General features: G+C 32.0%; 1 protein-coding gene across 1 annotated transcript; it reads left to right on the top strand.

The window, feature by feature from the left end:
• The first annotated feature begins 5,398 nt into the window (after positions 1-5,398).
• LOC133796735 (AT-rich interactive domain-containing protein 1) lies at positions 5,399-12,836 on the top strand. The gene is made up of 3 exons (XM_062234380.1): positions 5,399-5,642; positions 6,147-7,210; positions 11,169-12,836. The coding sequence occupies exons 1-3, from the start codon at positions 5,516-5,518 to the stop codon at positions 12,024-12,026; spliced, it is 2,049 nt and encodes a 682-aa protein (XP_062090364.1). The 5' UTR covers positions 5,399-5,515; the 3' UTR covers positions 12,027-12,836.
• Positions 12,837-13,243: the final 407 nt, after the last annotated feature.

Below are 13,243 nucleotides of genomic sequence, written 5' to 3'. Positions count from 1 at the left end.
GGAGAGCTTAGGTGACGATGTGTACATATGCGGCTGCTCGACCGCCACAGCCGAGGGTTGAAAGAGGAACTAGGGTTAAACCCTAGTTTGCCGCTTAGATCGGCTTGTTGTAAATATTTTCTTGTAATAGACCTCTAAATTATATTTTTGAGATCCCAATGTAAACAGTAAATGTTCTAATGAAATGTTACATCTTAACCAAAATTTTTAGTCCCTAAACCGCTAATCATACTTAGTTACACGATTTTGCCCAAACGACTCGATTAGTGAGTTTAGCACTGTTTATAAGGCACACCGTAACGGTCCCTGGAGTTTAGGGCGTTACAAACTTAATCCTGTTATGACTAAACCGCTACTTTGCACTCAAGATCGTCTCATGCCGAATGACTCGAACAAATCCACATTGTAATGTGGCCTTATCAATTAATCACAAACATGCACCAAAATACACAATTATGCCCTCAACGGGCCAAATTACCAAAATGCCCTTATAATAAAATGTGGACTCATATGCATGCATTTATCATTATATAATAATATAATTCACATAAACATGCATATAATCATTTAATAACATAATAAATCAATTATGGCCCTCCCGACCTCCTAATCAAGGTCCTAAACCTTATTAGGAAATTTGGGGCATTACAAATATGGTATAGATTCATGAACCTCACAAAAAAATGGCAAAAAAATGGGTTTGGAGGAGTCTTACGGCAGCGTGCAGCGGTCTGAGGCGGAGGAGAAGCTTTGGTTTTTTAATGTTTTTGTAAAAAATGAAGAAGAAGGCTCTGCCTGGGGGGATATATCACTGTGACCTACGTCGTCGCTATAGGTAATGACTAGTCGTCGCTGATATCAAACGCACAATTTCACTCAAACGGTGAGACTCGTCGCTGTAGGATAGTGAATAGTACACGAATACTCTCGTGTGCTATTTTGTACTATACAACGACGACATGGCAGTGGCATTTGACTTAAATTTTTTGGTGGTTCACGTTCCCATGTTTTATTTTGGGTCCTATTGCGACGACATGTCGTCGTTGTAGAGTACAAAATAACTAACCAGTGGATTAAATTACACTCTATAGTGACGACATGTCGTTGCTATAGGGAGTAAAAAATAGGCAATTGACTATTGGTGGTTAAATTCCCTCCCTATCCTACTGCGATGACATGTCGTCGCTCTAGAGTAACATATTTCCCTCCTATTTTTTCCACGATGACTCTACAGCAACGACAAGTCGTCGCTATAGAGGGTGCAAATAGGCAACCAACTCTGGGCGGTTGAGTTCCTTGAGCATCCTACAGCGACGAAAGGTCGTCTCTATAGACAAACATATTTCCATCTTTTTTTTCGACGAAGACCCTACGACGACGACATGTTGTTGCCGTAGAGTCATTTCCCGCCTCATGTTCCCTCCAAATTCCTGATACCCTACAACGACGACATGTCGTCGCTGTAGGGTATCAGGAATTTGGAGGGCCTGGTCCTGTGTTGTGTGACAACCCTACAACGACGACATATTGTCGCTGTAGCTTATTTTTTAATAAATTAAGAAAAAATAAAATTTCGTGGATTTTGCCTACATACAGCGACAACTTTGGAGTCGTCGCAATAGATGTCATCGCTGTAGAGTCTTTTTCTTGTAGTGCCCCCGAACTATGACCACTATATAATCGTGCCCCAAAATTATTCGCGGTGTTAAAAATTCCTCCTAAACTATACACATTACTGAAAATATTGATTATTGATATATAAATAAGTATCATTGTTTTCGAATCTAATTAATATCACAATGTTGACCATAGGTCAAGTTGATCTTAATTCTGAGTGATAATATTATGCTAATTATATTATTTAAATATTTTGACTTGTTCGTTACCAGTTTACCCTACAATCTAACCCATACTTACATCTTTGTGATTTAGTCGTGTAATTGAGTGTGAGTACTATTCATAGATATGAAATCTACAACTTCTATATTAAAAGTAAAAAGATGATTTCCTTAATTGCTTTATTCAAAATGTTAAATGATTGAGATCTCATTTCTGTAATTAAGTTCACGAAAATATCATTTATAAGGAACTTCGTGAGAGTTAAGAATAAAATACTGATGATGGGTAAAACGGTAACTTGTACCCAACTCATTAGTAAGTCATCGATGGATGATTGATTGACTGTAATGGTTATAACAATAGATAACGTATTTGTGGTTTGAAAAATACGTTCTGTGAATTCAAGAGTTCAATTTCGAGTCTATGGTGGAGTCACGAGAAATTAATAAGTTGTGAGATAATTTATTAATAAATAAACTCATGGAAACTTATTGTAGCTTGTGTTCATGGATCCATGGTCCCCATGCCGTCTCTAGTAAAATTAGATTTAATAGTTTCAAATAATTGATTTATTTATCAATTAGTAATATCGAGTTAATTTGGACAACATAAATAAATAATGGTGAATTATTTATTGATATTAGATGAGAATTAGAAATAAGAGAAAATTTGAGGATTTAATTAGAAATACTCAAAATAAAGTTTTATAGACATTTGTGCAATTTTATTGATATTAATAAGTTAGTATTTGTTTATCCAAAAAACAGTTGTTGATGACATGCAAGGATTTTCGACACGTGGCAGAGATATTGCTCGCCTATCGACCAGCATTATTTCCACATGAAACGATCAAGTTTTATATACGACCAGCCTGGTCGTATATTCCGTTCATTTATGTAAAGATCTGTACAGTTGTGATGATATCCGAGAATATCTCTTCATTATGACCTGCAAATCCGTTTATTAAGGATATATATTATTTCATAATTCATGTAACCCTTCTTGAGCCTATAAATACACAAGAAATAGCTCAAGGAAGGAGATCGATCTTTTTTCTCTTTTTTTTTTTCTTTTCAGAATTGTATTACTATTATCCATCGTTTGTATTGTTTTCTTCTTGTAAGGTCGGTGAAACTTGGGAACCCTAGTTCTTTGATCACACTTTTGGAGCTCAATACTAATAATAGTATCAAGTGGACGTAGGTTATTACCAATCACTGAGGCCAAACCACTATAATTCTCTGTGTCCTTTATTTTCCATTATATCATTTTCTCAATCCCTATATTATTTTCTGTCGTTTTCTAGACTCCGTGCCGTTGACCAAAACTAGGGTCAACTGTATTAATATTAGTAAAATAAATTAAATAAGGGTTCAAAATATAAATATTTATTTTTAATAAGTATTTAATTAATTATTATTTAAAATAAATAAAGAAGTATTTGATTTTGGGTAATTTTGGAAACAAAATTGAAAAATCAAAATGGCTAATATGCCCCTATGTGGTCGAGTATATGTGTAGATTGGTGAGCAAGTAATTGCTTCAATTATATACTTGTTTATTTAACTAAATAATTAACTAAAAAAGGGTAACTACTCTATTTTGGCTGGTGTGACATTTGCCTATAAATATAACCTTAAGTTAAGTTATTTTCTAAGAGTCATTCAGGTAAAGAAAACTCTGTCAAATTACTCACTAGGCCGCCCCTCCCTCTCTTTCTTTGTAAATGTGTCTTCTCATGTGTTGAGACTTAGCCTACCCTTTGTTACATCTAAATTAGAGAAATGTTTGGAAGACCATGGTGCTTGTTCTAGCGGGTTGAATTCCTTGCAATACCTAATATTTTATAAGGACAAAATGTTAGAGAATTCAAAGGAAGGAGTCAATTAATCCGTTGCGTATTCGTAAGTTTTCTATATCTTTGTGTTTATTTAATTTACGAATTTGATGTTTAAATGTATACTATGCGATTCTATGTTTCTATTATGGTTTTGAATAAATAATAGGGAGCATCCACTAGATTTAATTCCAAGATCCTAAAAGACTTAGCGACAAATAAACGATTGCACTAAACATGGATGAAATATACTTTCGCCCAGTAAAAAAATAAAATTTGGGTATTTAAGTGCTACAAATGTAATAATTTGGGTACTTTCGCTGCAAATATCTCTTAGTTATTTTATTAAGTTATATACATGTGTGGAAATGAATTTTGAAATATTTTTTTTAAATAAAAACTTTCTAAGATTTAGAGAATTAATTATAAAACAAAAAAATAATTTTGATTTAAATTTGAATTAGTGATTTTTTTTAGAAAACTATTCCTAATATTTAGGAAGTTAATTATTTTTTAAATTTGAAATAGTAATTTTTTTTGAAAATTATTCTTAAATTTCATAATCAATTTAGAAATTTTTAAAAAATATTGTTTACAAAATATCAAAGTGAACCAATTGAATTGAAGAACTTGGGTATTTAAGTGCTACAAATGTAATAATTTGGGTACTTTCGCTACAAATATCTCTTAGTTATTTTATTAAGTTATATATATGTGTGGAAATGAATTTTGAAATATATTTTTTTAAATAAAAACTTTCTAAGATTTAGAGAATTAATTATAAAACAAAAAAATAATTTTGATTTAAATTTGAATTAGTGATTTTTTTAGAAAACTATTCCTAATATTTAGGAAGTTAATTATTTTTTAAATTTGAAATAGCAATTTTTTTAGAAAATTATTCTTAAATTTCATAATCAATTTAGAAATTTTTAAAAAATATTGTTTACAAAATATCAAAGTGAACCAATTGAATTGAAGAACTTGTCAAACCATGAAGAATTATCTCTTTAATATCTTCAATAAGATAAATATAATTTCATAATATGTTTAGTAGATTTATGAGACAAAAAAGATATATATGCAAAATTAGGGTTAATAACACAACACAACACAATTGAATTCTTATGTGGTGAGATGAAAGATAGAAACCCTAGAAATTGAGCATCCTATTTGTTTTTTGGGAGGGCACTTGACAAAGAATTTGGTGGTATCAATTTGTTCATATAAAATTATTTCAGCATCCCTTTAACGATTTACAAGAGGTATAGTTTCTATTTATTCTATTATTTTATTGTTTATTATCATAAAATCATGATTCTTATAATGTTATTGAGATTTGTTTAAAGACTAGTTTTAAAGAAGGGAAAAAACATTAGCATTTTCATTGAGATTTGTTCATGGTGTTATTTGATAGTTTTTTAAAATAAAAATTAAAAATAGATAATTTTGTTAATAATTACATATAAAAAACAAAGAATGTCAATATAACCCACACTCAATTATTATTTTTTTCTTTCCAAAAAAAAACTTAAAAAAAAAAAACCTAACTCAATATTTGGTACCCTAACTCAAGCCTCTATTCAGCAATTAACTATGGTTAGTTGATGTATTCCTACTTATAAAACCTAAATAAAGTTGGGTTTGGCCCCAATCTATGAAAACCTAAATATTTTAAGTTTTTATATATATATATATATATTTTTGGTGAGGGGTTCTCTTCTCATATCTCTCTCCATTTTAACAAAAATATATATTTTTTTTCGAAAACCCCCTCATCTTCTGCAGTCTTCGCCTGAAAGAGGGCATATAAGAAAAAAGAGAAAGTGAGTGGTGAAAATGGAATATACTGGAAAACATAGGGAGAACAATGGAAGAAGGCCAAAGGTCGTAAGGCGGTCACCAGAGGGTCATCAAAAACCCCACTTGTGTCCTCATCCTCTCTCTATTCCTAGTTCTACTACTGGTACCGTTTTTTCTCTTTTTACATTTATTTTTCCTTTTGTTTTCTTTTCTGTCTCTCTCTCTCTATCTTTCTCTCTCAAAACAAATACACAGATATAAAAAAAAACTATATCTGAAATGAAATTAAGAGAGAGAAAGAAATAAGAGGAGAGAGAGAGGCGCGAGCGGGACTGAAAAAATAAAAACTTTCGACGGGGTCCATTCTATTTTTCGCTTCAAAGCCCTAGATCGAATTTTTATTTTTCTCTCCTTTCCCGCCCAAAAGTCGTAATGACCCCAGATGCCTAATCGGTATATATTTGAAAGGCTATAATTCGCATTTGTTTTATTGGGTTTCGTTACGTATTTGTATATCTAGATATTGTGGACATAGCTTTTTTTGGGTTTTTGTTTGCCTTGTTATTTTTTTTATTATTTATTTTTCCTTATTTGTTGATGTTTTTGACGAATCGAGAGGAAACCCCATTTGTTGTTTTTGGCGTCTGAATTGTGGATTTAATGGCAGGGTGGTCGATTTTAGCTGATGGGTCTGCTTTAGATCATTCCAAGAGTCCACAGAAGCTTGAGTTGGTGGTCGATCTCGAACCGGATTCGAAGGGGTCTAGTTTGGCAGTCGAACCCAATAAACAACAGCGTAAGAGCTGTGAAAAAGGCTTAATATCTGATAAGCTTCGAAGCTATTTTTACCATTTTCATGGCCTTCTTCTGAAGGAGATCTGTGACCAGGAAACTGTTCGGCCTATTCCTCCAATTCTAGGAGAAGGGAAATGTGCTGATTTGTTTGAGCTTTTTTTGGCTGTGAGGGAGAAAGGTGGCTGCAATGCCGTCTCGAAGAATGGGTTGTGGGGTTCGGTGGCTGAAGAGTCTGGGCTCGGTTTGAAATTCGCGGCGGCTGTGAAATTAATCTATATCAAGTACTTGGATACTTTCGAGAGGTGGTTAGATAGAATAGTAGTTGGCAGTTCGGAATTTGAACTCAGTCATACTAGTGTCTCCGATGTGGGTAGATTTCTGATGGAGTTACAGACTGATTTTAAGGACTTTTTACCTTCGGATCAAAATGCGGTTGTGTCTTATGATCTCTTTTTCGGTGATACTCCGATGAAGAGTGAAAAATCTATTGTAGGCGATGTCAAAGAGACTGTAGTGGTTGTTGAGTCAGATGATAATACAGATGACGATGAGATGACGGTTTTAGATCCTGCTACAGTAGACAGGGAGAAATTTTCACTCACGAGAAAGCGAAAGGAACCGGAGGAAGGTGACGATGGAATATTGGGGGATGAAGAAGATGATGAGAAAAAGAGCAGGGTGCTGGATTCTGGGCCGGCGGTTGAGGAAGTGAACGGTGATGTTGATGAGGTGAGTCGGGAGTCTTTGAGGGGAATTTTGGGTTGGATCTCAAGGATTGCTAAAGATCCTGGTGACCCTGTTTTTGGTTCATTGCCAGAACCGCCGAAATGGAAGTCTCATGACAATGGGGAAATATGGAAGCAGGTCTTGTTGGCTCGAGAGGCCATTTTTCTGAAGAGAAACGTTGATTTGGGTCCTGAACAGTCTAATTGGCAGGTATTTATTTTTTCTCAGCGTTATTTATTTATTTATTTAGTTTGCGGGAAGTCAATTGAATAAAACTCTTATCAATGGTTCTGCATTTAACTGTTTACTTTTGTCTGTGTGTGTGAATAATTGTGAATGGGCATTTGTACACGGCTGTGTCTTTTACTTGCATGCATCCCTTTATTTAATTCTCTTTGTTGTATTGAATTAAACTTGTTTTCACTGTTTGTTGTGTACTATAGTTGAGTTAGACCGCTTTATCTAGTCTGCAAGTCTGGGTATTTATGGATGAGCCACATATTATTATGGGTGATATTATTTTAGATTAGATTGATTATGAGCTTAGGAGGATGCTAACAATAGGTGTCGTAATGACTCAGGTATAAGATTGTTATTCATTGGGATATGATTCCTTCTCAAATATCCCGAACATTATTAGAATAAAATAAAAGCTAAAATCCATGGGTTTTCACTAGGTGGGATGGCTTTGAGAAATTAAACTCAAGCTAACCATCCATATGACTGGCCATTTGGCATGACTTTTAAAGGTTTTTTTTTAGAGCCGCCGAAAAGTCACATTCCATAGTGTTTGGATGAATTATTAGTGTTTGCCTAAAAGTGTTAAGTATCCATCTGTTTACAGTTTATTTAGGAAAAGTTTTTGAAAAAAATAAGGAAGGATGTTTTAAATTTGAATGAAATTTGAATATTTATTTATTTTTTACTATTAGATTTATTAAATTTTTTACTAGTCAAAGAAAAAATAAATAAATACATTACATTAAAACCATTTACAATTTGAAAAATTTCTCAAGGAGCCTCATGAGTCATGTCTCCTTTAAGAAGCCGTTTGATATGGTTTCAACTTTCTCATGTATTTTTCATCTAAAATTATACCTGTTTTCTGCATATGTGAATCTCAAAGGGCTCATTAGGTGACTGCTTTGAAGCCAAGTATATATATATATATATACGGGTTTATACTTTTTTGGACCCTGTGTTTTTTCCCATTAGCTGTTTGGATAACAATACAGTTTTTAAATCGAATGATTTTATTTTTGTTATGAATTGTTAGTTTGTTAAATTATTTGTGATTTTAGTTGAAAAAAAATTGACAAAAATTAGGTTTAGGGTTTTATTTTAATCATTTTACAAAATATATTATCCAAAAAGTAATTTGTTAAAACATATGGTAAAAAATCCAGGTTCAAAAAGATATAAACCCTATGTATATTTATTTTTTAAAAAAAAGGCAAGTTAATTTGAATGGTTGGTGTTAGGCATTCTAGTTTTGATTGTTGTACTTTTTTCATTGATGCTTTCAATATAGGCCTTTATTCTTCCCTAAAATGAAAACTGTTAAACATTTGTTTTCACTCTTGTTTGTTAATTATTTGTTTTTAGAAAACAACTTACCACATATCTTCTGAATCATCTTTCTTCTTCTAAATTATATGATTTCAAGGATCTCATTATTATTTTCTAAGATTGTATTTATAATTTTCTTAAGCGGCAATCAGATGTGCGTTGAGTCCTTAATTATTGCTTAGTTACCCAGTTATTACTTCATGGTTTTCAATTAGTAACATAAAGTTTTAAGGTCATTTTTCTCCTGGAAGATTATAGTTCAATACATTTTTAAGGCCCACCTAGCATTGTTTGAATTTTGTGCTTCCATAGATTCTAGGGTTTACAATGAATGTATGAGTTTCTTGCATGCCATAGATTGTATAATTTAGGGCGAGGATTGTTTTTGAGTTCATGTTTACAATTTATGCACAAAATTCTGTTAGTTTTTAGGCTTTTTAAAGGGGTTGTCTGGTATGTGGTGTTCAAAATTATTTGATTAATGTAAAATGGTAAGGAGGCAATAATGATTGTGTGGAACTTTGTATAATTGTGTTTGTGTTTGGCTGTGACGTACAATAATCTTGTGTATGATTATTGAAAATATAAAAATCAATGCTTAGTTGTACATAAGAATATAGAGTAATTGGTGAAAATAGACATTTTTTTAATGTTATTTTGCAAGATGACATTCTTTTACTAATTGCCACGGTAGGCGTTGTAATTAGCATAAATGTCTTAATAATTAAAAGTTATGTTTTATATGGAAGGTTATATGAATTATGTTAGTTTTATTTTAACCAAGTTCTAGACAAGGATATCACTATTCTTTTGATAAATAAATACAACTTTACTACTACCAAACAAGGAAATTTTCATACTTTCCCATTCACATGCTAACTTTACCTAACGGCCCCAAACTATGACTTTCTCTTGGTAAATTCTTTATTGAGAAAAAATGTGAGTTGAAATACTTTTTTTTTGGCATTTTTTATTTATTTAACTATTTTTGTAGATAAGTAGATTACCATTTGGTAGGTTTGTGTCTTCGATTGTTTATTGTTGTACTTGTATTGTCCTATTTGTTTATGGAATTCTTTAATTTATAAACACCTCTTGATCTAAAATGGTTGATTGGTTTAAGATTTGAAAATGATCTTAGAAATCCAAAAACACTAAATTTGTTAAACCTACTAAAATATTGATTGGTGATCTGTTTTAAAAATATGCTGAAAACTCGTATTCTTCATTAAAACGAGTGTTTTCTCTATTTTCTCTTTGTATACCTGTTGCATATTCTTATTAAAAAATAATGTACATCTTTCTCTTTTGAAATGACCATTTCATTTTATTTGTTTTTAATGTATATATATTCTTAACATTTTTCCAGCTAATCTTAGAGTGTTGAAAAGACGATTATTTTATAAATAATTTTTTAACAAATCATTTTGCTAAAGTTGGGATTTAAAAAAAATATTTTCATAAATTACTTACCTTATGTATAAGTATATAATATTTGCATTGAGTGCTATAGATTTTAAACAACTTTTCTAGTATGTCACTTTCATTTAATTTTTAGCTTTTAAATATTTCATGTATCATATTTTACTTGAATTGTAGGGGATCAAAGTATGCAATTATTAGTTTCAGATATGTTTTGTGTTTAAATAGTAGGGATATTTGTGGTAATAATACCACATCTTTGTTAATAGTTGCACTTATAATATCTTAAATAAGTGCAATGCGAGCAAAAATGAAATTGGTATTTAAGTACAACAGTTAGTAATGATTTGGTATTCTTGCTGTCAGAAAAATTGATTCGGTACTAAGTGTAAGTATTAACAAAGATTTGATATTATTGCCTTAAAAAAATTGATTTGGCTTTTAAGTGCAATTATCAACAATGAATTAGTATTATTGCTGCAAATAATCCTAAATGATATTATATTTGAATTTTGTTCTCTACGATGACAATAGCTTAGTCTATACTAAATCTTAAAAAGAAAATTACTTCACTTAAATTATTTTAAATATTTATTTCTTGTTTTTAAAATTGACAGTAATTTAATTTTTTGTAAGTTTTGACTTGTTGGATTTATTTTCTAAATTATAGTTTGTGACTCATAGGTTCATCCAATTTACAAAACATTCAAGTTTTGCCATGACATTTTATATTTTCTCCACTTTTCGAGTAATGACTGAGATACCCACAATTTACATTCAAAACTTACATTTAGAGATTTGTCTAATTTTTTCACTCATAATTTTTAAATTGGGACCACATCTTGTATATGGTTATAAAGATATTTACCACATCAGAGTATATGTATATATATATATATATATATTTAGTCTCTAGCATCACTCTAACTTTATGTATATAATATCACATGTGACATTTCCTTTTCAAGTTTATGTTTAGCATTGTTCCTTGTATGTCTGTGATTTTTTGTCTTTTAAAAAAGAAAAATGCTCAAGGGCATAAGGTTATTTTTTAAATTGATATTCTAATCTGGATATTACCTTTTTCTGGTGTTGTCATTTACAATTGCTCTAGCTACACTAAAATGGAAATGCTAAAAATGTTTGCATTCTGTTAAATTATGTACCACCCTTGTAGAAAACTCAAAGGATGCATCCAAGCATGTATGGTGATCAACTAGGATCATCCTACAATCTCAGAGAGAGGCTAAGATGCCGCAAGAAGCTTCTTAATGGGAAATCGGCATCACAAGGACAAGCCTATTCAGATTCATCCTCTCCCATGAGTGATTTGGACAGAAGTCCAGGACATGGCATGCCAAGATCTGAAGATCATATTGGAACAGGTGATTCATCTATGGAATCTTCAATTATAGATAGGTATAGTCCAAGCCGTATTCCCACAGGACCTGCTTTTCAAGCTCAAGTACCGGCTTGGATTGGTAAGACTTGTGAAAGTGATTCTAAGTGGTTGGGGTCCAAGGTTTGGCCACTGAATCAATCGGAGCAAAGGTTTCTTGTTGAAAGGGATCCTATTGGAAAGGGAAGGCAAGAAAATTGTGGATGTCAAGTGCCGGGTTCTACTGAATGTGTCAAATTTCATATTGCTGAGAAAAAAATGAGAGTGAAACGTGAATTGGGCTCGGCTTTTTACCTGTGGAGATTCCCTATGATGGGAGAGGAAGTTACTATGTTTTGGACAGAGGCTGAAGAAAAGAAGTTTAAGAATATAGTGAGCTCAAATCCTCCCTCTCTTGAGAAGTGTTTCTGGGATGAAATTTACAAGTACTTTCCACGTAGGAAGAAGGCAGATTTAGTGAGCTACTACTACAATGTTTTTCTTTTGCGTCGTAGAGCACTTCAGAACAGGTTTACTCCAAGTAACATTGACAGTGATGATGAAGAATCAGAACCTGCTTTAGAGACCAAAGGTTTTGGGCAGGAAACACCAAAGCCATCAATCCTGTTAACCCCAATCAAACACCATAAAAAGTAACAATAGCTTCTAGTCAATACCCCAGCAACCACACCCTTTTGAGACCTGTAAAGCTTCTGTATTTTTTCCTTTGTGATTTTGAATGGCAATTTTGGATATCAACAGATCATTTTTCACCTTGCACAAGACAAAAGTAGCCATCACTCACTCACCCCCGCCTTAAATGTCGGAAAGAAACGCATCCAACTGTGAAGATTTTAAGCTGAAAGCTTATTTGGTGTCTGGTTTCAAATTTTGAGATATTCTTCCTGTCTATTCTTGGTCTTGATCGCTAATTCAAGTATAGATACTTTTCAATTTGCTCCCTTTTTTTATTTCTTTTTGGTTCTAGAGATTAGAGAGCGAAAAGACTGAATGGAAAGATAAGCTTAGAAATGCGGGAAAAGCAGTTGGAAGTGGATGGGTCAGAATACATTACTGTTCTGAAATGCATATCGTAGATTTGTGGTCAAGGGAATTAGAATTGGTTTTTGAATATGGTATAGAATTGTTTTTCCGTCATTTTCACTTTGGTCTCCGTTTTCCAAAAAAATTGGTACTTTTTTTCTTTTTAATTTTTAAATTTGGGGTTTAGCATCATATAGTTAATTTTTGCTTGTGTTTTAGGACAGTACTACGAAGACAAAGAAGTGTTTTGTGTTATAGGGTGTTTGGGGTGAAAATATTAAATCTTTACAAAACACTTATCACTGAATTATTGTGCTGTCAAGATATTGAAGCAGTACGATAATGCTTCTAACTCGAATACAATAGTGTATTTTCCAATTTCCATTCAAATATTAAAATTAACGTTTGATACATATATTTTTATTTTTGGTTCTACAATTTTATTGAATACTCAAGTAGGGGTGGCCGTTTGTGTTCGTATTGTATCTAGACTCGTGTGTTACAACATGACGTGATACTTGTAACTTATTTATAAAAAGAAGATGTTTAATTTGGGTCAGCCTATTAATCAATTAACTATGACAAGTTCAATTCTTTATGACCTATTTAACTAATCAATATATTGCAGATGCAATAAATATAATAAATTAAAGTGTATAGTTTTAAACAAATTGTTGTTGTGTCATTTTTGGGTTATGGGGTCAATCCAAACATCTTCGTTTAATATTTGTTTTAGGCATGTCAATGAGAAACGATCTAAACTCATTTAAGGAAAACCCTAGCCTGTCTATTTCATTTGAATTTGAGTTGTGTTATTATGTGTGACCTAT

The sequence above is a fragment of the Humulus lupulus genome, chromosome 8, assembly GCF_963169125.1.
Source record: "Humulus lupulus chromosome 8, drHumLupu1.1, whole genome shotgun sequence".
NCBI classification, from domain to species: Eukaryota; Viridiplantae; Streptophyta; class Magnoliopsida; order Rosales; family Cannabaceae; genus Humulus; species Humulus lupulus.
The sequence above is the reverse complement of the archived record's forward strand: the minus strand, read 5'-3'. Positions and strand labels throughout refer to the sequence as shown.

What these genes read in the sequence shown, in the direction of transcription:
- LOC133796735 (XM_062234380.1), top strand. Translation starts at nt 5,516, where the DNA reads ATGGAATATACTGGAAAACATAGGGAGAACAATGGAAGAAGGCCAAAG. An exon ending in TATTCCTAGTTCTACTACTG is followed by an intron (nt 5,643 to 6,146) that starts GTACCGTTTTTT and finishes ATTTAATGGCAG; the next exon opens with GGTGGTCGATTTTAGCTGAT. An exon ending in CTGAACAGTCTAATTGGCAG is followed by an intron (nt 7,211 to 11,168) that starts GTATTTATTTTT and finishes CCACCCTTGTAG; the next exon opens with AAAACTCAAAGGATGCATCC.